Below are 22,528 nucleotides of genomic sequence, written 5' to 3'. Positions count from 1 at the left end.
TGTTGAATCTCTCTAGGCCATACTCATCCTAAATTTACTGCTAAAGGCAAATATAACTCTAGACTAAAAGTCCAACTAGGTTAAACTGCAAAAAAAAATATATTTACTTCCAAATTCATGTTTTCTAATACGAATTTGTGTTATATTTTATATGTGACAAATGGACCACACTTTAATTGGACAAAAAATTCAGTTAGAATAGAAAAAATTAACATTACTAATTTTATGTTTCATCTGAGTCCAAACTTTATTATTTATTATTGTATATAAATATATATTATTATTATTTGAATCAATAACTCTTATACAAAAGTTGGATTTCGTTATTTGTTCAATCTGACAGTAATTAAGGTTAAATTAAATGAATGAAATAAAAATTCAAAGAAACTAAGGATTTTCGATTTAGACAGTTTGATTTGGATATATGGTATTTTCTGTAATAAAAACTCAAAGAATATGTTAAAACCAATTATTTTCGTTTTTTCATATCTATAATTTTATAAAATAGGAAAAAAATATCATCATGTTTCAAAATATAAGACTTTCCTACGTTAAAAATATCCTTCCATCGAAACTTTTTGTTGGTAAAATAGTTTAGATGTATATCATGATTGTCGTATAAATAGATTATTTTGGAAGACTATTTCTCACCACTTGTTAAATGAAGTGAGGAATAGAATAAAATCACTTAAAATATTACAAAGCTAATATCTATTAAGATTACTCAAATTTAATTATTGAAGATGATAAAAACGTAGTAGAAGAAAAGTGATCTCATCATTAGATATGACCAACTTTGTTTCGTAGTAAACATCATCATCATGCAAGTAAATACTTCTACATTAATTACATAGCATAAAAAAAAATTAACAATTCATAAATTTTATAAATAATCCATGCATAAAACTTCATTCTCATCATCATGATACTTTTGATTTATCCTACCCAAAACCAAGCTCATCCATTTTTGTGAAGTCAACAAATCATAATAAGATTCTATTACTTGAATAATGAACCATCCATTTGGAATAAATATATGAATAGATGAATATAAACTGATGTCATGTTCTCAAGATTCAAAATAAAGGAATAATGAAGAAAATACTAAAGTAGAAAATTTATTTTGATGTTTACTTTTTCATGTTATAAAATAAATACAATATTTTTTTTATTAGGATACACTATTTTTTTCTTTTTTTCTTATGGTTTTAGTAATAAAGAGAAAACTGTTTTTTTGTTTGTCGTAATTATTTTTCTTATATGGTAAGGACATATCACTAATTTAAAATATATATATATATATATATATATATATATATATATATATATATATATATATATATATATATATATATATATATATATATATATATATATATATATATATATATATCTTGTATGACTATACAAAGTTTAAGAAAAAAAAGAAACATATATGGATTAGGTTTTACGTTTTAACCACTATTTGACAATCTGTGCTAAGATTCATGCATGTGTGCTGGATGATGCTGACTTCTAATATTTAATATTTAACTTTGCTATATAAAACAAAAATATCAGCAAAGATCCCTACGTTGTATGTTACCACTTTATTCATTTATTCTTAACTACCTATATTTTATAATATTCTTAAACAATAAAAACACGTCATATGTAGTGTAATTCAAAATACGTTAGCCCATTAATTAAATTCCGCTAATAATATAAATATAATTTAACTGATGATAAAATCAAATAACTCAACCATAAAAGAGAGAACAGATTTTTCTTCTATTTGAACCCCCACAAAATACTATGCTAGCCCATTTTGTGCATCTAATTTTCCAATGGTCCACACTCAAAACTGAAGTTCATTTTACTTTCTTCACCGCTCAAAATAACATTATTTTCACCCCCTCAAATTAAACACAACTATCACCCTTTTATAAAACTAAACCAACTCACAAATTTTGTACGTATCTTAAATAAACAATTACCTGAGTTAAGTATTAAACATAAATTCAATTTTATCATGACTTTCATTTTTTCTTTCACATGTTTATATTAACACATAAAAACAAAACTCCTTTCAAATAGATTATTACTTTTTACACATAGTAGTGTTAATTTCACCTATGCAATTATAAGATATACACTATTTCCCATCCTTAGTTAAAGTTGGTGCACTATCTGAATTTTTTTCTTCAAAATCTCACAAATAAGTTTGGAGTGTGAGATCCAATGTAACACTAGATTTGAGTGATGTAAACCTTGAACTTCACAATTGTGTTAACTAACTAGAGACTAATAGTTTATTATAAACCCTTTTAGAAATCTTATTTTAAAAATAGAATTTTGAAAAGATTTTTGCTGTATCATTTCCAAAATTCAAGACAGTATTGATCAGGCTTTTGTCATTTATACCGTATCTCTCTGCCTTTATCTTTAATTAGTTTAAATCCTTGCCTTTGAACTGATTTTTAAACCAAATCAAAAATAAACATCACACATGTGCAGTGTTTGTTCTCTTATCTTTGTTTTCTTGGTTGTGTGAAGAAATAATCTTTTGTATAATCTTTTCCAGTTCTATAAGATTACAGTTCTAGCTATAGAAATTGAAGACAGCAGCGATGGCCTAGAACAAAATAGCCTCAAGAAATGCATTGGTCTACATAAAAACAATAGTTGTAATTTCAGAGTCTATAACCATGCAAATGCTTGGCCCATCTTCTGGCCATGTAAGGGTCATGAAAATCCCAACTTTCAACACTGCTACTCCTGCCACCACCACCACCACCACCTGTGTTCATATCCCTCACAGTTTCTTCACCATCTTCTGAAGCATCACCTTTATGTTCTCCAACACCTACAACAGTTTCCCCTGTTCTTCTAACACACTCATCAATTTCACCTTCAATGTAGCTATATTCCACATATACATGAGTGCAGTCACCAAGGTCTAACAGAATCCTTCTTTCTTCTCCACCTCTTATCTCTCCAATCCTTATCACTCTGCCACTGCCAACTTCCTCACCAGCTCCACATATTCTCAGCTGAATTTCGCGCACAATGCCTCCAAGCATCTTGGCCAAGAACTCCTCAAACTCTTGTATCACAAATCCACTAGAAGTGCCAAAGCCAAATCCCACATGAAATCTATGAATTGGAGTAGATGGTAGTTCCATGCTCACAGCATGGTATGGTCTAGTAGGATTATCAGACAAGTGCAGGATGCATGATTCGGGGTTCTTGTGCACACGGTCTTCAAGTATCTTTATCCCTTTCTTCAACCCTTCAACTGGATCAGCTTGCCCCATGTAGAACAACCGGTCAATGACTTGAAGGGCCGTGCGTTTTCCATAGGATGTCATGCGTCTCAAGGGGAAGACACGAGCCGCAGCTGAGGAATATGTAACAATGGCCAACCTATCTATCTGTCTGAGGGAGAAAACCACAAGAGCCATTGCTTGTTTGAGAAGTCTTAGGTGTGGTCCATTAGGACTAGCCACCAAGACCAAGTCAGTGGCTCGTTCATGGGTGAGTTTCACAGAGAGATAGGCTCTATTTGAGGAAGGGCACATGATATAAGGTGTTTGCATTGGCATTGGTGAGGATTGTACATGTGATGAGGAGCTGCAAGTTAAAGGGTGGAGTGATAAATGGCAAGGGCATGATGCATGTTTTGTCACCTGCAAAGCTGGATGGTAACTGGTTGGTGCATTTGGTGGAATAGGCACAAGAGAGAAACTCAGCTTTGGACTGTCTGGTGTGTCATCAGGTTCAACAGGATCATCATCATCATAGCGTGCAGAGCGTAGAAGAGATCGGCGATGAACACGGAAGGTAGCAATGGAATCATCGAGGATTCTTAGAATGGGATCACTTTGGTTGGAGGAAGTGAAAGGTCCTCCTAGGTTGTTGTTTAGGTTGCGAGGGAGCTGAGTCCAATGGGCACGGCAAATGGGGCAAGTCACACTTCCATGGCGGACATTGGAAGAGATGCAGGCAAAATGGAATGCATGAGAGCACTGAGCAGTGAATATAGCTTGTCCTGGACTGCTTCCCTTGCTGTGGTAACTAAGAGGATCTAAACATATTGCACACAAATTCTGCAGACAAACAAAACGAAGCAGGTGAGTCAAAGAAGGAACAAGCATGCATCCCTGAATATTAGGATGAAATACATGAATACATTCATAGTATCGACCAAGAATGATGTTTGATACAAATTGACCAGAAAGACAGACAGTGAAATTTGATTCATGAACAAAAGAATCAAGAAAATGAATGTTATGCTGTGTTGGCTTGTTAGTTTGAAGCTTCTAGTAGCATAGATGTATATACATAACATGCATAGCTCCAATATTTTCCAAGCAACTCCCATATTTTCAAAGTGATATCACACTCTACTCATTTTGAGAAGGAATTGATTAGATTGTGATGATAGTGTAAAATATGGATTGCATTTATGAGGATATTGCTGACTTTTGTAATAATTGTTTTAGAAGTCTTGTCTTGCATGATTTCTAATCGGTGGATGTATAAAAAAGTCTTTATACTGATAATGAATAATAAGAATAGTATTGAGGAATTAATGACTTATCTGAAGAGGCATTTTTTAATGAAAAGAAAGTGGCACACAGACAGAGTTGTGATAAAACCAGACGAAGTTTGAAGAAAATACATACTATGTGTCAAATCTTATCATTCTGATGGTTTTCATGCCAACATTCATACAAAAATGCATTATTAAACAAACTATCACTTTTTACCATTGGATTAAAGTATACAGTGAAACTTTCGGTAAATTGAAAACGAGATTCCACACTCAAAGTGACAAGGGATTGTGTTCACCACAAAAGTTCATTCCCTTCATTATGAAGCTATTGGATGAAAGACATGTGTATATGATATATAATATCCAGAGAGGTTTTCACGACAATAGAAGGAAAAGTATGATCATGCATGTAGTGGCAGGTGAAACTTCCCAACGTGGGGTCAGCATTTAATGAATTGATTCTTGGCTTCACTAATGTGCCATGTGCAGGTATTCACATGCCAGTATCCTCTATTAACCACCTTCGGTGTTCTATATATATTTCTGTACCAAAATAAATACTTTAAAGCCATTCGGCCAAATCACAGCACGAGAAAAATAATAAAGCAAAAGGGTAGTTAAAAAGAAGAATTAAGCATCAATTATAAAAAAAAGCAAGAAAAGAAAAAGAAAAATGTTCCACAAGGTCAAACTTTTAGGTTCATTGGATTCCGAAGTGTTTCAAAGCAATAATAGACCGAATGCGCAGATAGAAAACGCATGAAAGAATTGAGTACCAAAATGTCTAGTAACTAGAAGTTGAAGAGTTACTTTAATCCTAAACCTATTAATCATTAAAAACATTAATAAATCTCCAACTTAACTCACCTCTGTAGAATCAACAGTGTTAATGATGATTAATTTGCTAACCTAGAAAAATGAAAAGTCTTGTGGTGGTTTAAGGAACCAAAAGTGGATTTTTATTACCTTGCCATGAAGCTCATTGTTGATGTTGGTACTGATACCAGAATCTGTTTCCTCCATTACCTCCCCTGGGGAATTTTTTGTTCTTGACGGAGACACAAATGAGGAAACTGAGGCCTGCAAACAAACAACAATAATGACATCAATAACCACGACAAATTCATAAACAATCACGATAATCAAAAAACATTATCAGAGAAAAACAAAGGGGAAATCCCAAAAATCAAGTGGGAAAGGGCATTCCCAAATCCATGATTTCACACCCCAAAACCGATGATGGATGAAGAGGGCCATCCAATTGAACACCAATTTGGCAAAATTGCAGTCCATCCCAAAATGCAGATAAAGTTTGAATCTTTCCCCAAAATGCAAACACCCAAAGAAGAAAGAAATGCAGAGTGTTGAGAAAAGGGAAAGTGGGAGATTACAGTGGCAGATAGACTACAAGACGTGTCAATGGATACTGGATCCACCAAAACCTTTCTCCTTGAGAATGAGCCACATGCATATGCTGCTGCCACAGCCACCTTCCTTGCTGCTTCTTTCAGCTTTGAAGTCCCTCTTCTTCCACCTCCTCCTTCGCCCATTCTCTCTTTTCTTTTCACTATCTCAGTTGTTTGTGTCAAAGATTACAGTGTTAGAGAGTTACCCTCTGAAGCTTTTTGGTGTTTGTGTCGCTGATGAGGCCACAAATGATGCAGAGAACAGATGAGAGAGAGAAAGAGAGAGAAAAGAAAAGAGACAAAGAGCTCTGCAAAATTCAGCAATGAGCAGCTTCTGTTGCCGTCGCTGCTGTTACTTTTGTAAGTCACTATTATTGTTGTTGTGTTCTTTCTTCATCAGCACCACACACACGCTTATATAACATAAGTACATTACATTTCACAACCGCTTCTAAGCACTGCCACCCCTACATCATTATTATATTTGGCTATGGTCACTCACATTTACCAATAAAAAAAAAACCCCCCTTTTTGTTTTTACCTTCTTACATTACAGTCTTCACTTCAAGTTCAACCCAACAAGCCACCCCAATTCCCATTTTATGCTTTGATCCATAAAGATAGGTTTTTTATTTTTTGAATTTTGCTTTACAGATTTCTGTAAGGGATAATGCTGTAGTGGTATTTTTTATTTATAGATATTAAATCTGTTGAAAATTAATTTTCACTGGAGGATCTGTCCAATTAATTATATCTATGTGAACTATTTGATATTTTTTTAAATTCAGATTACTCAAAGTTGATATTTTTTAAAGGTTTAAATCCAAATATACATAAATAAAAACAATCTGGGTATACATTTAGGTATGTGCAAATTTTAAATCAGTTGAACAGACTGAAAAAATGTTAGGCGTTGAACACCTTTTTGAATGGAGAAAAAAAATTGCATAATTTGAGTGATTTAAAATGATTTAAAATGCTAAATTTTTTTATTTGATACTTATTGAAAAAGAGTGTGAGAACCATATTTGCTATTTTAGGGAAACAAGAGTATTTTTGTCAAAGATTGTAATTAGATTGCTTTGAAAGGAAAATTCAAGTTGGGCTTGACAGTTTCTACTTGAAGTCATAGATTTAGATCCTATGGGTTACCTTTTTTCATGGGAAACATACCAAAGCAAATTTTAGTTAATTAGTCTACAATTTGTAGCATCAAACATCAATGTTACTTGCATCTAAAACGATATTTTAGTAAACAGAAAAAAGGGTGTTGAAATTGATGGAATAGCATGAAATGAGGAGGAAGGAAAAGGACCAATTTGGCCCTTTACAAAAACAATGATATTATGGGGCCATCCCACTAAAACCTAATTGACCAATACAAGTTGTTTACAGCAATAGTGAGATCCCTCCACTTGGACCACGCTTATATTTTCATCCACTTTTTTTCCAATGTTTATTGAATAAATATTCTGGTTTTGAAAATTCTATGTATGCATCAAGTTTATGCACTTTTTGAGGGAAAAAAAACACATTTTTATGGCCCTAAATCTAGAGTGTATGTAGTGAGAGCTTGTGAAACATAATGACAATTTATGGGATGAATTCAATCATGACAAGTTTCCATTAGATTTAAAGCACTTCACCCCACATTCCACACAGGGAATTGGATCCACCAGTTTATAGCACAGGGACACATTTTTTTTCTTCTTCTTTTTCCCTTTTAAACATAGTAGCAGCAGCAATGTAAATCTTTAATATTGGTACCATTTTTCAGCATGCGTTAGCTACGACTTAGAATCACTTTGGTACCAACTTGTTTCAGAAAATATAAAAAGAATGAAACTTGTGAATTGCCTCACAAGAGTCAAAACAGAGATCTGATTTGCTGGCAGGATTGAAAAGCAAAGCTATATGGAGAGGGGGGAAAATGGGGGAAATATTAAAAACAGAAAGAAAAAAATGAGAGAGAAAAAGAGAAGGGTCAAAAGGGTTCCAAGAGGTGGGGAAAATGACCGTTTTATTTGAATTTAAAAGGTTCATGGCATTGATCCATAAGAGCTTCCATAATTCCATTCTTTGGCTTTTTCTCCTTCTTGTTCTTTTTCTTTTGATGTAAATAAAGAAATGGACATTTATTTGCAATGCTAAGGTAGTCAAAGCAAGAGAGACTAATGGATTGGCTCCAAAATGCTTTTCTTGCATTGGTTGTATTCCACTTGTCTTCTTCATATACTTACATGGGCTACAATATATCTCTCCTTTTCCTTTTTCTATATTCTTCTTCTTCTTTTATAGCTCATGCATATTTATTGTTTAGCTTTTTAGCTTAGACATCTAATGGCTTCTTTGTTGGTGGAATTATTTGGATTAAGGGTACCTTAAGATACACTTTAATACAAACTTGAGATAATTTTTTAGTCTAATTTATAAATCCATATTGTAATGTTTTCTTTTGTGCTGCACTTGGTATTTGATTGGATAACGGGAAATTTTGGCTGTGAACAAAAAGTGAATTGCATATTCAAACCAGGTTGTGCATAGGGTTTTAACTAATCATAATTTAATTTGATGTACTTAGTTAAATAAAGTTTTCTTTTTTTCTTCTGGGGAAAATTGTAATTAACTAAAAGTATCCAGACTCTAAGTCATAGGATTAAGCTAGTTGTGAATTTTCTTATTTGAATAGCCAAGTGAAAAAAAAAAGGCAAAGTCAAATTTATTTGATCATATAATAAAGCATACTGTGAAAGAAAAAAAAAGAAAAAAAAGAGAAGCTAGTTTGATTTGTGCTTTTGCATGCTTGCTGTTGCTTAGTTTCTTTCCATTCCCTTTGATCAGAAAAAGGATGAGTTGTCCCATTGATGATTAAACCGCGTTAGAATAATAGGTCTTCTTTGAACTACTGCCCTAGGTGACAATCAAATGCCTCTCTCCTCCTTTTCCCTTTTTTTTCCCTTCCAAATTCTCTTTTCTTTTCTCCCAAAAAACCAGAAGAGGGTCCCAAAATATTACCTACAGATTAGGTTACTGTAGTAACCTATGTTCAGATGTGATAAATACCATAAAGTATCTATATCAGTAACAGAGAAAATAAAAACTTAAGAATCCTAAGTAAAGTAAAATATATTCCACTCCTGGAGAGATGTTTAAGTTTAGTCCATTTTACAGTAAATGAATTTGTTAGTAGTAGTGAGTAATCATGAAAAAACCTCTCAATTTAAAGGTTTTTATTTATTTTTTCTTTCTTCAACTTTTAAGGGCATGGACAGAGATACATTTGAATCCTGTGTTATCAATTTTTGGACTTCAGAAGAGAGAAGAGAACAGTATTTTGAATCATACTTACTACCTATCCTTTTTCAATTTTTGTGCAGAATCTTCATTTCAACTTTTAAAGTGATAAAGTTTATATTAGAGATTCAAAACTAACTGTGGATAATGCCGAGTGTTATAATATGAGAAAAAAAGTCACCCTATATGAAAGTAGATTAAACTATAGCAGCTTTAACATCTTAACTAAATCTATCAGGGTTTGAACATTGGATCATGATCTTCACCAAACTAGGAGGGATTTTTTGAGTTAACTAATACACTAGACAACAATTTAAGCAATCAGCTAAGAAATCAAACGTGTACAGAAATTACAAGCACAAACGTATTAGCAGAGCAAGTATGTGTCCACGTACAAATATTATCTTTTTCTTTTGTGTCCACAAGTTATGTGGAATGGTTAGGTAGTGATGACGCTCCTTCGCACATGCTTCAAGCAAGACATATAACAAGAAGACAAATGAGAAATAACAATAATTGAAATTTAATAGGTACAAGCTTGTATTGAGTTGTCGTGGTAATCAATCACTAAACTTGAATGTGCTAATTTTAATGCAGATTCAGGTTTATTCATTAAATGTGGGGTACGAGAAATGTATCAAAATTGGATATTTTGTCTTGAAAGCAAGTTGTTATAATAGAGCCAGAAAACGATGGATGCACCAAAGGAAAATAATGACAGTACTGAGAACTTAGGGAATCTCCTTTTGTGAATGACATGGGAAAGCTATTGGTGATCCTCTCTTGCCTCTCAAAAGAAGGTAAAGGGGAAAGTTGGCTTTTTTGTAAAAAGGGGTCATTTTGACTAAGAATTTGTAAAAATGGGTCCGTTGAAATTTTTTTTGCAAAATAGGGTCAAGTCGTCGTGGTGGAGGACGACATTAAAGGTGAAGTCGTCCTCTATCGTGCCGGATTCATTTTTTTTTTCAAAAAGCAAAACCGTGCTCTTAGAAGCCGGTTTCTATATATTTTGAAAGTGAAGTCGTCCTTGGACCTGACGACTTCACTTTTTGGTTTTTTTTTTTTTTTTTTTTTTTTTTTTTTTTTTTTTTACAGATTAAGCTTTATATATATATATATATATATATATATATATATATATTTAATTATATATTATTTAGTTTTTTTTTTAAATATTTGTTTACAGTAGAGAAATAAAGTGACATCTTCAATGGCGATTTTTTCGCCAGTTTCTTCTGATTTGGTCAAAATGTTCTCTACTTCTTCGTTTGATTTTATAAATTTAGTATTTTATTAAATGATACTTGATAGTTAGTAGACTAACTAAACCACAAATAAAATAAAAATTAACAAATTAAATATTCAAATATAATTATCGAAGAATTTTTTAATATTTTTTTAATTTGTATCATTTTATCTTCTTAATTTTGTAATAAGGTTTAACGATTAAGTATTTTAGAATTTTTTTAAAACTATTTTTCATATTTTTACTTAAATAAATATTTAACAAAAAGTAAATAATATATAATTAAAAATACATATATATATATATATATATATATATATAAAGCTGAAAATGTAAAAAAAAAAAAAAAAACCAAAAAGTGAAGTCGTCATGCCCAAGGACGACTTCACTTTTAAAATATATAGAAACCGGCTTTTGAGAGCACGGTTTCACCTTTTGGAGAAAAAAAAAAGAAACCGGTACGGTGGAGGACGACTTCACCTTTAATGTCGTCCTCCACGACGACTTGACCCTATTTTGCAAAAAAAAATTCAAACGACCCTTTTTTACAAATTTTTGGTCAAAGTGACCCCTTTTTACAAAAAAGCCGGGAAAGTTTCCTTGTGTTTGCAAAAACTTGCTGCTTGCTAGCCTACAAAGAACAAACGTGTCTGATTGCTTGTTCAAATAGTTCAGTTTGACCTGGTCAAAGTACAAGGGAGTTGAACTTGGATTATTGGAACATGAGCTTATTTGGAACTTAATTCGACCCTTTCAAATAATTTTTAACTTGTTTCAATAAGCTTTTATGGTCATATTGTTGTCCTAAGAAGAATTTAGTGTTGGGTTCTGACAAAAAATTTCTCCATAAAAAAGAGTTCTGGGTTTTAAATATGACTAACGAACCAGAAGAGACTTAAACTCGATAGCAAAGTTCAGAATCTCACAGAAGAAGCTAAGACTCAGGTTACAAAAAAAATCATGTCATAAGGTTTATATAATAATTAGTATTTTATTAAACTGTTTGTTGTGCAGTTTGAGCATATGTTTTAATCTTATTCCAAGATGTTGCCGTCTGTGTCCGTATCTTCTTTCTTAGTCATGAATAGTTTTTCCTTAATACATGCACCATATTTCACGGTGGTGGTTAATAGGTCAAGTCACAAGACTCACAACTCACAAGAGGCCAAGGTTTGCCATTTTCTAATGGTTTGACGCCCCTCACTTTTCATAGTCCATTAATCATAATGCAACTGGATTTCAAGGTCACTTCTGAATCTTTTCGTTCCTATCTGTACCACTGCATAAAGAAAAAGAAAGAGTTATATCCACAGCTTTTACAAATCCCATGATTAGAACAGAAGGGCAAATCATTAGCTCATTTGAATTTGATTTGGACTTTGGAACTGAACGGTTAACAACAATTTCACTTTTTACCTTTTTAGTTCACTCTATAGTTATGTTCCTATGCAATAACATAAAACACCTTAACTAACTGTTGTTTGTCAACTTTGTATTCTCACATATATTGTGGTTCTCATAAATTTCCTAACAGTCAATCATTTATATCATGCAAAATAGCGCACCAAGTTTCAAAGAACCAAGCAGTGGCATTCATAAAAACACTATAAAGTGTACATTTTTTATGTTAGATGTAACTTGGGTTAGTACTTAATTAGTGGAGAACTAGTCTACTAGCAACATGTTCTCTTGTGTAGAACCCATTTCCGTCATCAAAGGTTGAAGATTCTGTTGTAACAATCTGTAAATTTCCGCAATCTGGGGATGAGATCTTTCCCCAACAACAAATACATGATTTTTCCCTTTTATCTGTATTTGACTATATCCTGGAATTTTATTCAGATATCTCTCTTTCATTCTTTTCCTAACTTGTGCAAATTCATCCCACTGACCCTCTGCAGCATATGTATTGGCTAGTAGTACATACCCCCCTGAACTAGATGGCTCTAGCTCTAATAGTTTCTCACCAATGGAATTTGCCATTACAACATCCCCATGAAGCCTGCACGCACCAAGCAAAGCCATAAGAATAACTTCGTCTCTCTCGGAAGGAGGAATAGTGGACACTACATCCATTGCTTCATCCATAAGTCCTGCTCTACTTAGAATGTCTACAAGGCAGGAATAGTGCTCAGCCTTAGGATTTAAGTTATAAGTACCCTTCATTGAGTCAAACAGTCTTCTACCTTGGTTAACAAGACCAGCATGGCTACAAGCTGACAAGAGTCCTACAAAGGTGACCTCATCTGGCTTAATTCCTGATACTAGCATGCGTGCGAATACCTGCAAGGCATGGTGACCATGTCCATGATTTGAATAAGCTACTATCATCGCAGTCCATGACACTACATCTTTTGACTTTAGTAGCTCAAAAGAAAGCCTAGCTGAGCGAAGGTCTCCACTTTTGGAGTACAACGTAATAAGTGCATTTGTAAGCCATGTGTTGGGCTCAAACCCGAGCCGTATGACCATTGCATGAGCTTGTATGAGTTCCACCATGCCATCACAGGAAGTTAATACGCTAGTCATAGTGGTTTCATTGGGTCTAACGCAAGATCTTAACATCAAAACAAACAGACATAAGGCTTCTGTTGTATCACCATTCCTTGCGTAGCCATCGATCATTGTGTTCCAACTCCCAACTTTCTTCTCCGGCACCAGGTTAAAAATCAAGCGAGCTTCGTCCATGTGACCCTCGTCAACACATGCAGTGATCATTGCAGTCCATGCAGCCATATCTTTATGAGGCATGAGATCAAAATACTTCCTAGCAATCCCAATCATCTTGTTTTGTGCCAAACCCGAGACCATAGCCGTCCACGAAACATGATTCTTATCCGGCATCGATTCAAACAAACTTATAGCCTCATTCACTCTATTGACCCTCAAACAACCTGAGATCATGATGTTCCAAGAACGAACATTCCTTTCAGGCATTTCAAGGAAGAGCTTATAAGCCTCATTAAAGCAGTCATTGTCAAGATATGCCTTGACCATAGCTGTCCAAGCTATGATATTCTTTTCAGGCATGAGATCAAAATACTTTCGAGCATGGTGCATCAACCCATTGCGAGCAAAGCCTGAAACCACAGCAGTCCAGGACACAACGTTTCTCGCAGGCATTTGATCAAACAAGTGCAAAGCCTCGTCAATTCTTCCATAACTAAAATACCCAGAAATCAAACTAGTCCAAGAGAATGCATTCCTATGAATCATACTATCGAACGCCTTACGAGCTTCATCCAAGCGACCAACTTTAGCATACCCATCAATCATTGCGGATTCTGCAACAACGTTTTTCTGTGGCATTGCTCTGAACACGGTTTCGGCTCCAAGTAGGTCCTTGTTTTTCAAATAAACAGTAATCATCGAATTGTACGAAACATCATCTCGTTGGGGCATTTCGTCGAACAACTTCTTTGCTTCTTCGAGCTTGCCCTGGCGACCCAAGATTGTTATCCCCGCATTGAGTCTGTGGAGTGCATCATCCGTAGACCTCGGCGTTAAGCTCAAATTATTGGCCATTAAAGGGGTTCCGGGGTTTGAAATCTCAGCCCCATTGAAAATTTTCCGTAGACCATTTTTTTGGTCGCTGGAAATTGATGCTATGAAATACCTCAGTAAAGGATAACTAGGCCCACAAATTCTCCTTCCGTGTTGACAGACACACATGTTCGTCATCAGTACTGGGTTGATACAAGGATTCTTATCATTTACTATGTATTTTTAGAATTGTAAAAACTGGTATAAAAAAGTAGCTAGTTTAGAATCAAAATTGTTTTGTAATAGTAAGTTTGGTATAAACTAAAGAGATAATAAAATGAGAATGAAGAAGAAAAATTTTGAAAAAAAAAAGAGATAAATAACTATGAAATAAAATCGAGAATTTAGTTATTTTGTAAGAAAGCAGTGGAAAAGAATGTTTTGGAAGTAGTATAATTTGATTGATTTAATAAAATTAAAAATAAAAATAAGTCAATAATAAATTGAAAATAGTAGGGTGAATTCACAATTTTTTGAAATTAATCGATCTCCATTTTTTACGTAAACTACAATTTAAATTTTGACAACTTTTGTCTATTACATAAAATGTCATATTTTAATTAATTTTAAAATATAAAATATAAAAAATAAAAAATAAATAAATAGATATTTATTTAGAAGATATTATCTCATGGTAATTGTCTTTCTATTATATACACTCAGATGTGTTTTTTTTTTTTTTTCTGAGCCCTATCTATGTCATGGTAATAGATCATTTTGGTTTCTTTAAAAAAATAAATTAAAAAATATGTACTTTTAAAATTTAGATCATATTATTAAAATCAGTATTGATATACGTACATATTTTTCATTGTTTTATTTATTTTTAAAACCTATTTTTTTTTTTAGAAAACAAGTCTATCACAGCTCTACTGGTCCAATTTAAATACATTTAGATAATGGACTAAACGAGTTAGGTTAAAATTTATTCTTTTGAATTTAAGACAATTGTTTTTGTTAACTTTACTCGTTTTTACATGTCTTTCATCAAGGTAAATTTCTTTTCATGGTTTTATTCCTTATATCCTTCCTCCTCATCAAACATATCACATATCATACTACTCCATTTTTATTTTTATTTTTTAATATTATTATTATAATTATTACAACAACAAAAAATACAAAATAGCCTCATAATTAATTGAAGTACAGTAATAGAAGATTTGAACTAAACAAAATTATAAACAAATCAATTCTATCACATGTATAATCGGTTATATCGTCGAGAGCTTTTCACTCCTTTCTTTCACTTTATATATGTAAAGATATGTATCTTAAAATCCAATAAAGATTATTATTAAATAAAATATTAAGATATTGAGTTATAATTAGATGCAGCTTTTTAGAAAAATTATTTTTCCTTGATATCAAGTCTTTTTTTCTTAAATATGAATATTTGACTACAGAATGGCTAATTTTGAATTACAATTTAATTAATCTATTATACCAAATCATATTCTTATTAATAATTTTGTAAAAGAAATTACAGTTTCTCATCAAGATATATATAAAAAAATTAAAAAAAAAACTTGAAACTTGAAACTCGTAAATAAAAAAATATAAAAAAACAAAACTGGACAAAAGAAACATATTTTTAATTCTAATACAAATTCAAATCGAAAACATAATAAAAATAGTAGCAATACAATTAGAAAGAAAAAACTTATTAACCATAAATGAGATGAAAAAAATTGATACACACAAATAACATGAGATTCAAGAGATATAATATGCCAAAACCCCCTCAAAAAATGACTCCTCTTAGAAGAGAAGAAAGTAAGGAGAAACAAGATATTTCACATAGAAATAGAAAAAGAAAATAGAATCTAGATTGATTAGAAGAAAATAGATATAACTTATCATTCTTTTTTTCATAAACAAAATTATAATTTACTACCAAAATGGTTTAACTCATTAATTATTATTTAATACCAATAAAAATTAAAATACACTAATAATAATTTAATTAAATTTTATTCTCAAACATAAACTTATAATTAATTTGATATAGTTATATTAGTAATACCATATTGTTTTTAGGCTTTTTATTCTTAAATATAATTGTAAGCCCCATTTTCTGTTATACAAAAGTTTGGGCCTGACCTTATTAGAGGGCCTAGGGTCAGCCCACTTAGTACTCCCAAGACCCCTTACAGCCACTCACTCACTCTCATTATGTCTTCATCTTCTAGAAATAGCTCCCTATCTCCCTCAGAGTGCTGAAACAGGAAGCTCTGCTAGGGCGTAAGTTTCTTCCTCCTTCGAGCTAGTTAAACTCATTCTTCCTCCAAGTAAATTGACCACTAAACCTTTGTGCTTTCTTTCCCGTTTCCAATTTGGTTGCATTGGTTCTGTCTAAGGTTCATCTTCATAACCTTGTTTTCATTTTGGTGTACATGTTTTCAACTCACTAATCTGTTTATGGGGTTGTGGTGCTAATCTGTTGGGTGCCTGTTTTTGTTTGCTAGCATCTGTCTAGATAAGGGAAGCTAAGGTTTTTCATGTTTCTTTTAGTATATCTGCTTGTTTTTAGTTTTGTTTCATGTTTATATTGCTTGTTTGTTGCTGTGGTTGCCAATAAATTGTTGAAATGTTGTTCGGTTCCGAATGCCTGATTGTTGCATGCGTGAGCAGGGAAGGAACCTATTGTTTTCGTCCAAGCGAGCAACCCTCACCTAAGCGAGAATAGTAGAAAACTCTCCAAGTTTCTGGTCGAGTTGTCACTTAGGCGATGTGCCTCCACTTTTTAGCAAAAATACTCTCGCCCATGTTGAAAACGTGCAGCAAAATGAGTAACATTTGGACAAAAAACAAAGAGGGAGGGTGAATTGGGTTCTTAATAAAAAATTGTGCTTTTAAAATTTTCCCTTTTAATATCAAAGATCAATTAAAATTCTTTCCTTTATTTTAATAAACACATAAAATAAAGAGAGTAGGGAAGGGAAGAGAAAATTGCACAAAGTATTTATACTGGTTCGGATCAAAAGACCCTACGTCTAGTTGTTAATCTCTTAAAAATGACATTAACCCAATCACTAAGAAAAACCAAACTACAATCAATGATTAGAAAGATAGAAAGATTAAGGTTTAGAAAACACATCCCTTTAAATCCACAAGGGATGAACACCTCTCTTAAATCACACAAGAGATGAAGAAACAACTTCCTTGAGTCACACAAAGAATGAACACCTCCTTTGAATCACACAAAGGATGATCGACCTCTCCTAGTAATAGCAGCGGCACTCAAGATCCCACTTGATGAAAATTATCGCTCTACCCACACTAGATTTTTCAAAGCCTTCCCACAGAGAATTCTCAAGTACACAAACTTATCTAACTTCTGTCACTCTATTTATAGAAGCCTATTTAGAAATTAGGTTAAGAATATGAAAATTTAAGTCATAACTACCATAGATAATCGATTATCATAAGTGATAATCGATTATCACAAAAACTTTTATAAAAACACTTTTCTCACTATGATAATCTATTATGATGATAATCAATTATCAGTTGTGATAATCGATTATCACAGAGGTTTCTCTCAAAACTCAGTTTTAATTGAGATAATCGATTATCACTAAGAATAATAGATTATTCCAGTGAGTTTTGCAAATAAATCAAATTCTCTTGGTGCTCTACTACTTGGGTTTTGCCTTTTGACTCTTGACATACTAATTTAACTATTTTAAATAACATACACATATTACAAGACATAAATAACTAAACCCCTAAGCTTTTAATGTATCTCTTGAATCCAAGCATTCTTTTAAGTCTTCAACATTTTTTCATGCATCATCATTAAGTCTTTCATACTTTTTTTGTAAGTCATCATCATCAAAACTCCTTATTGAAGGAAGATGTCCATCTTCTTCCTTTTGTCAACAACCTAGTTGAGGAGGTCTCGTTTAAGCGAGAACTCGCTGAAACCTTGCAGTGCTCACTGTTCGAGTTCTCGCCTAGGCGAGAAGGGCTCACTTGAGCGAGAGAACCTCTTTTGCCTGAACGAGCACCTCTAGCTTGAGCGAGATTCGAGCAGGGAGAACGATAATTGCTGAAAAAGTTCCATAATTGGTTTGCTTACCTTTTTGTAGCATAATACAACTAAAATTGACGTGTTTGGTGTGAAAGGCAAGGGGGAGATAGGGAAGATGGGATTAAGGATAGTCACTCCGCTCCATAGATAGTTAACACATATTCTTGTTTCATTTTAAATTCCTTTCGGGTTGAAAACGCGTGCGTGGGACTGTGCCCATTCTTTCTCCCTCTTCTTCTGCTTACTTAACAATCGGAATAAGGAACCTTAGAATTCACTCTACCTCTCGATGAAAAAATAGGATTTGAGAGAAGTGAAGCTGCTTGATTCTTTTGGGACAATGTAGTCCTTGTGATTCTTTGTTCTTTGAGCAAATTCCTAGCTTAAACTATTTGTAATTCTTGTGTGTGGCATTGTTGTTTGCCTTAACCTTCCTTTATAGTGTATTATGGATAACTGTAACCGTTAATACTTATGTATTGTATGTCGTGTGCTCTATTTATATTATAATTATGCGTTGTTTTATTTAGTAGAATTATTCTATTTAAATCGGATGTTACAATAATTTTACAATAATTTAATAGAGGTATATTAATACTAATTTTTTTTAAGTTTTTTTTTCCTTAAACATAAATTTATAACTAATTTAATAAAGAAATATTAGTAGTAAAAAATATTTATCTGAGACCTTCCTTTTAATATAATAAATAAATTAATAATTTTTTAAATTTGATTAGTTTTATGTTAACAAAAGAAATATCATTGCTTATAATTGCATCCCTATTGAGATTCAGTGGGGTAGTCATGGGTATACCATGTGGTTTTGTAAGATGTACATGAGTAGCGTAGATGGAACGATGGAACTCAGGGGATAACAAACATATATGGGTTGTAGATACGTGGATATCCTGCTTTTCTACGTTATATATACTTGTATGTTAATATTGAAAATGGTGACATTATACATGATGTGACTATTCCATCAAAAAGTTTTCTATTAGTTCAAAATAATTAATATGTAAAATCAGAACAAATGATTGCCGAGATTCTCGTAGGAATATATACTTTGAATTTAAAAGAAAAAGTTCGAAAACATGTTTATTCTGACATAGAAAGAGAAATGCATTGGAGTACGAATGTGTATCATGCATCAGAATTTTAAATATAGTAATGTTCATATCTTACCAAACATATATGGGTTGTAGTTACGTGTTTAACTACCGTGTTTATAACCTCTTGGTTTAACTATTATATGTTTTGTACAACCTCTTGGTTTAACTATTATATGTTTTGTACGTAATATATATGTTTTTACATTTACTATATTGTTTTTGTACGTAATTATGTTTTTTACATATCATAAAATTTTATATGTAATATATATTTTTTATATATTATAAGTTTTGTACATAATATATATATTTTTACCTAATATATAATAATATAAATGTTGTATATTTAATTTATATAACTATTATTATTATTATTTTTATTGCGTTGATTTGATTCATGATATAAACGAAAATATTACAGAGTACTAGATTTTCTTTCCTTACCATGATCTTGGAACAAGTGCTGCTTACCATGCTTGAAGCAAATTGCAAAAATATTGAGTCTAATTTTCTGTATAAGAATAAGGTGAAAAAATCAATAAAATTCTAGAATTAGATTCTATATATTATATTCTATTTATAGAAGTGGTTGTTTGTCTTGAAGCGGACACAAAAGATCAACCTTTTTCAAATTTTCAATATCATTTGTACGAATTAGCATAACAAAATTAAGTATCTTTATCCTCCTTGTATTGTATGGTATCTTTATCCTATCTTTATCCTCCTTGTAAAATGGATAATATCACAAATGTATTTATACAAATTATATGCTTTATTTATTTTTAAAATCAACTATTCAACTTGAACCTAAATAATCCATGCATAAAACTTCATTCTCATCATAATAAACATTTCTATTAATATTTATAATTGATACAAAAAAGTACTAATAACATAAGGTATATTTACATTTGATAAAATGTTACTAAATTTTGGTAACATTTTTTTACTAAATATTATATATATTCTAACAATTCAAACGAACAACTAAAAGTTCCATGGTTAAGTGGAACTAACCAGAACTAAAAGAAAATACATATTTCTTAGTAAACTACTAAAAATAGTATATATTATAAAAAGTTAAAATATAAGAATAGTATCCTAATACTCATTCATAATAGTTGTGACATCGGTTTGTTTATCAAACTTCTTCCAATAAGGATGACTTTGCCACACAACATGCATTTTTTCAATGGGAACTTCCTTAGTCTCTGGTAGAAGAGAGTCAATGAATGTGCTCATCACAATGATGAAACATGCAAAGAAAATGAACAATCCGAACTTCATGTGACAAAATATGTTGGTGAAATTTTGTATAACGACAAAGGTGAATATCATGTTCATGGAGACGGTGATACTTTGTGCACTTGAACGCACTTCAAGTGGAAAAATCTCGCTTGGAACCAAACATCCTAGAGGACCCCAAGACCATGCAATTCCTGTCACGTACACACATATGCCACACACAACCACAATAACATACCACTTTGGTAACATTCCTGGGTTTCCATCAAATCCAAATTTGCATGCAATTGCTATGGCTATCACAATCTAAGAGAAGCCAAATCAAAAACAACAAATAAATTATCACATTGTACTATTAAAATAACATTAAAAGAGTGTTAAGAAAAAAGGTTACCTGACAAATAAACATTTGTATTACTCCTTTCAAGAAAAGACTTCGCCTACCAAATTTATCAACCGTGAATATGGAGACAAGAGTGGCAATTACATTGCAGCATCCAGTAATCATGGCAAACAAGAGAGAAGCATTGGCTTCAAAACCAATGGTTTTGAACAAAACAGGAGCATTATATACAATCACATTCATACCAGTAAGTTGTTGGAAGAAGGGAATGACTATGGCAAATGTGAGTTGGGGTCTGTATTGTCTCTTTAATAAAGAGACCCAAGGGTGTTTTACTACTTTTGAGGATTCACTTGCTACCAAAAGATCTTCAAACTCCTCCTTTACATCTGTAGTTCCTCGAATCCTAATAAGTGTTATCTTAGCCCTCTTATTAAAACCTCGTACAATCAAAGAAATTGGTGTATCCAGACGAAAGATTAGAGGAAACATTAGACTGAGGGTCGTCATAACAAAGTTAACGAACCATTCTTCTCCGCTCTCCATCCGAGAGAAAATGTAGTTGAAGACATTTGCAACAAAGATGCCAATAGTTATTGTCAATTGAAACAACATATTAAGAGATCCTCTGTATTTATAGGGAGCAAATTCCGATATATATATCGGCACAGACTATTCAAAAAAAAAAAAAAAAACTTTGTAACATAACAATACATAACATTAACCATCAAGACTTTTTCTTTTTCATATGATGCATTTTACCTAATTAATGAAAGATTACTTTAACACTTAATTTACCTTATAAGTTTAAATTTTAAAAATGTGCAATCTCTGCACATTGTAAGTCTAAAATTACATCAAATAACACTTATCTTTTCTATTAAGTTTATTAATTTAAAAAATATCGTCTGAATAATTATTTTAATTTTAAAACATGATTAAACAATATTTATGAGAAAAAAAAAATCTTAAATCAGTTTTTATTACTCATAATATATCATTAATTATTATGTATCAAAAAGTGAATAAAAGTTTATATAAAAATATATAGGATTATTACCTGAAAGGTCCATCCAATTCCAAAACCCAATAAGACGCAACCAACCATTAACATCGAAGATTGTTGTTGAGGAAAACACCACACCATAATGCCAAAGTGAAAGAACAAATTCCCAAAGAACCTGGTTTCGAGTCTCCCGTAGAGTCGAGTGAAAGTGGATGCTAACAATGATCCAATCATAGCAGCCAAATACAGAGATGATATGAACCATGTCAATATTGGACTGTCAAATTTACAATATTGATCGTTTATGATGTTATGATTTTGGTATACTTCTGGGTAGAATTCCTTCAGAAAAGAATCCATTAAAGTCACACCACCTGCCATACCCAGTACATAACCAGCCATTAATCCACTTAATGCAGCTCCAAAACAGATCATGAAAACTGTAAATGTCAATTTTTGTGGATAATTCCTTCCAAAAGATTCATTTGGAATAAAAGCTTCTCTCATTCTCAAACAATAATTATTGATGCGGAGAGAGTGCAAACAACATCACGCACCAACAAGTATCACACTCAGAACAAATAAGATCTTAATTTATGGCCTATAATCTCTTCAATTTGTAACTGTATCTACCTTAATTTACGACCTATAATATATCTTCAATTTGTTACAAGTGAAATGCGCATGAATATTCGCATTTTTTTAATATTTATAATTTTATAATACTATTTAATTTATACAAAACTTAATAAAGTGTAAG

The 22,528-nt window shown here is 32.1% G+C and overlaps 3 protein-coding genes across 4 annotated transcripts; all 3 read right to left on the bottom strand.

The window, feature by feature from the left end:
- Positions 1-2,530: 2,530 nt before the first annotated feature.
- On the bottom strand, positions 2,531-6,401 carry LOC114186535 (probable E3 ubiquitin-protein ligase WAVH2). The gene is made up of 3 exons (XM_028074470.1): positions 5,929-6,401; positions 5,504-5,617; positions 2,531-4,088 (listed from the first exon to the last, which is right to left on the bottom strand). The coding sequence occupies exons 1-3, from the start codon at positions 6,085-6,087 to the stop codon at positions 2,673-2,675; spliced, it is 1,689 nt and encodes a 562-aa protein (XP_027930271.1). The 5' UTR covers positions 6,088-6,401; the 3' UTR covers positions 2,531-2,672.
- A 5,093-nt stretch (positions 6,402-11,494) lies between these two features.
- LOC114188878 (pentatricopeptide repeat-containing protein At4g02750-like) lies at positions 11,495-14,189 on the bottom strand. Of its 2 annotated transcripts, none has more exons than XM_028077536.1 (2): positions 12,134-14,189; positions 11,495-11,762 (listed from the first exon to the last, which is right to left on the bottom strand). In XM_028077536.1, exon 1 carries the CDS (start codon positions 14,162-14,164, stop codon positions 12,149-12,151), a length of 2,016 nt encoding a protein of 671 aa, XP_027933337.1. In that variant the 5' UTR covers positions 14,165-14,189; the 3' UTR covers positions 11,495-11,762; positions 12,134-12,148. The 2 variants fall into 2 exon arrangements, with proteins under 2 accessions (XP_027933337.1, XP_027933338.1); XM_028077537.1 differs by having other exon boundaries at positions 12,451-14,189.
- Positions 14,190-20,275: 6,086 nt separating this feature from the next.
- On the bottom strand, positions 20,276-22,275 carry LOC114188572 (sugar transport protein 1-like). Its single transcript, XM_028077144.1, has 3 exons — positions 21,823-22,275; positions 20,814-21,434; positions 20,276-20,725 (listed from the first exon to the last, which is right to left on the bottom strand). The coding sequence occupies exons 1-3, from the start codon at positions 22,273-22,275 to the stop codon at positions 20,276-20,278; spliced, it is 1,524 nt and encodes a 507-aa protein (XP_027932945.1).
- Between the last annotated feature and the right edge of the window lie 253 nt (positions 22,276-22,528).

Source organism: Vigna unguiculata, chromosome 6 (genome assembly GCF_004118075.2).
Source record: "Vigna unguiculata cultivar IT97K-499-35 chromosome 6, ASM411807v1, whole genome shotgun sequence".
Classification (NCBI taxonomy): Eukaryota; Viridiplantae; Streptophyta; class Magnoliopsida; order Fabales; family Fabaceae; genus Vigna; species Vigna unguiculata.
Note: the sequence above shows the minus strand (reverse complement) of the source record. Positions and strands in the feature narration are given on the sequence as shown.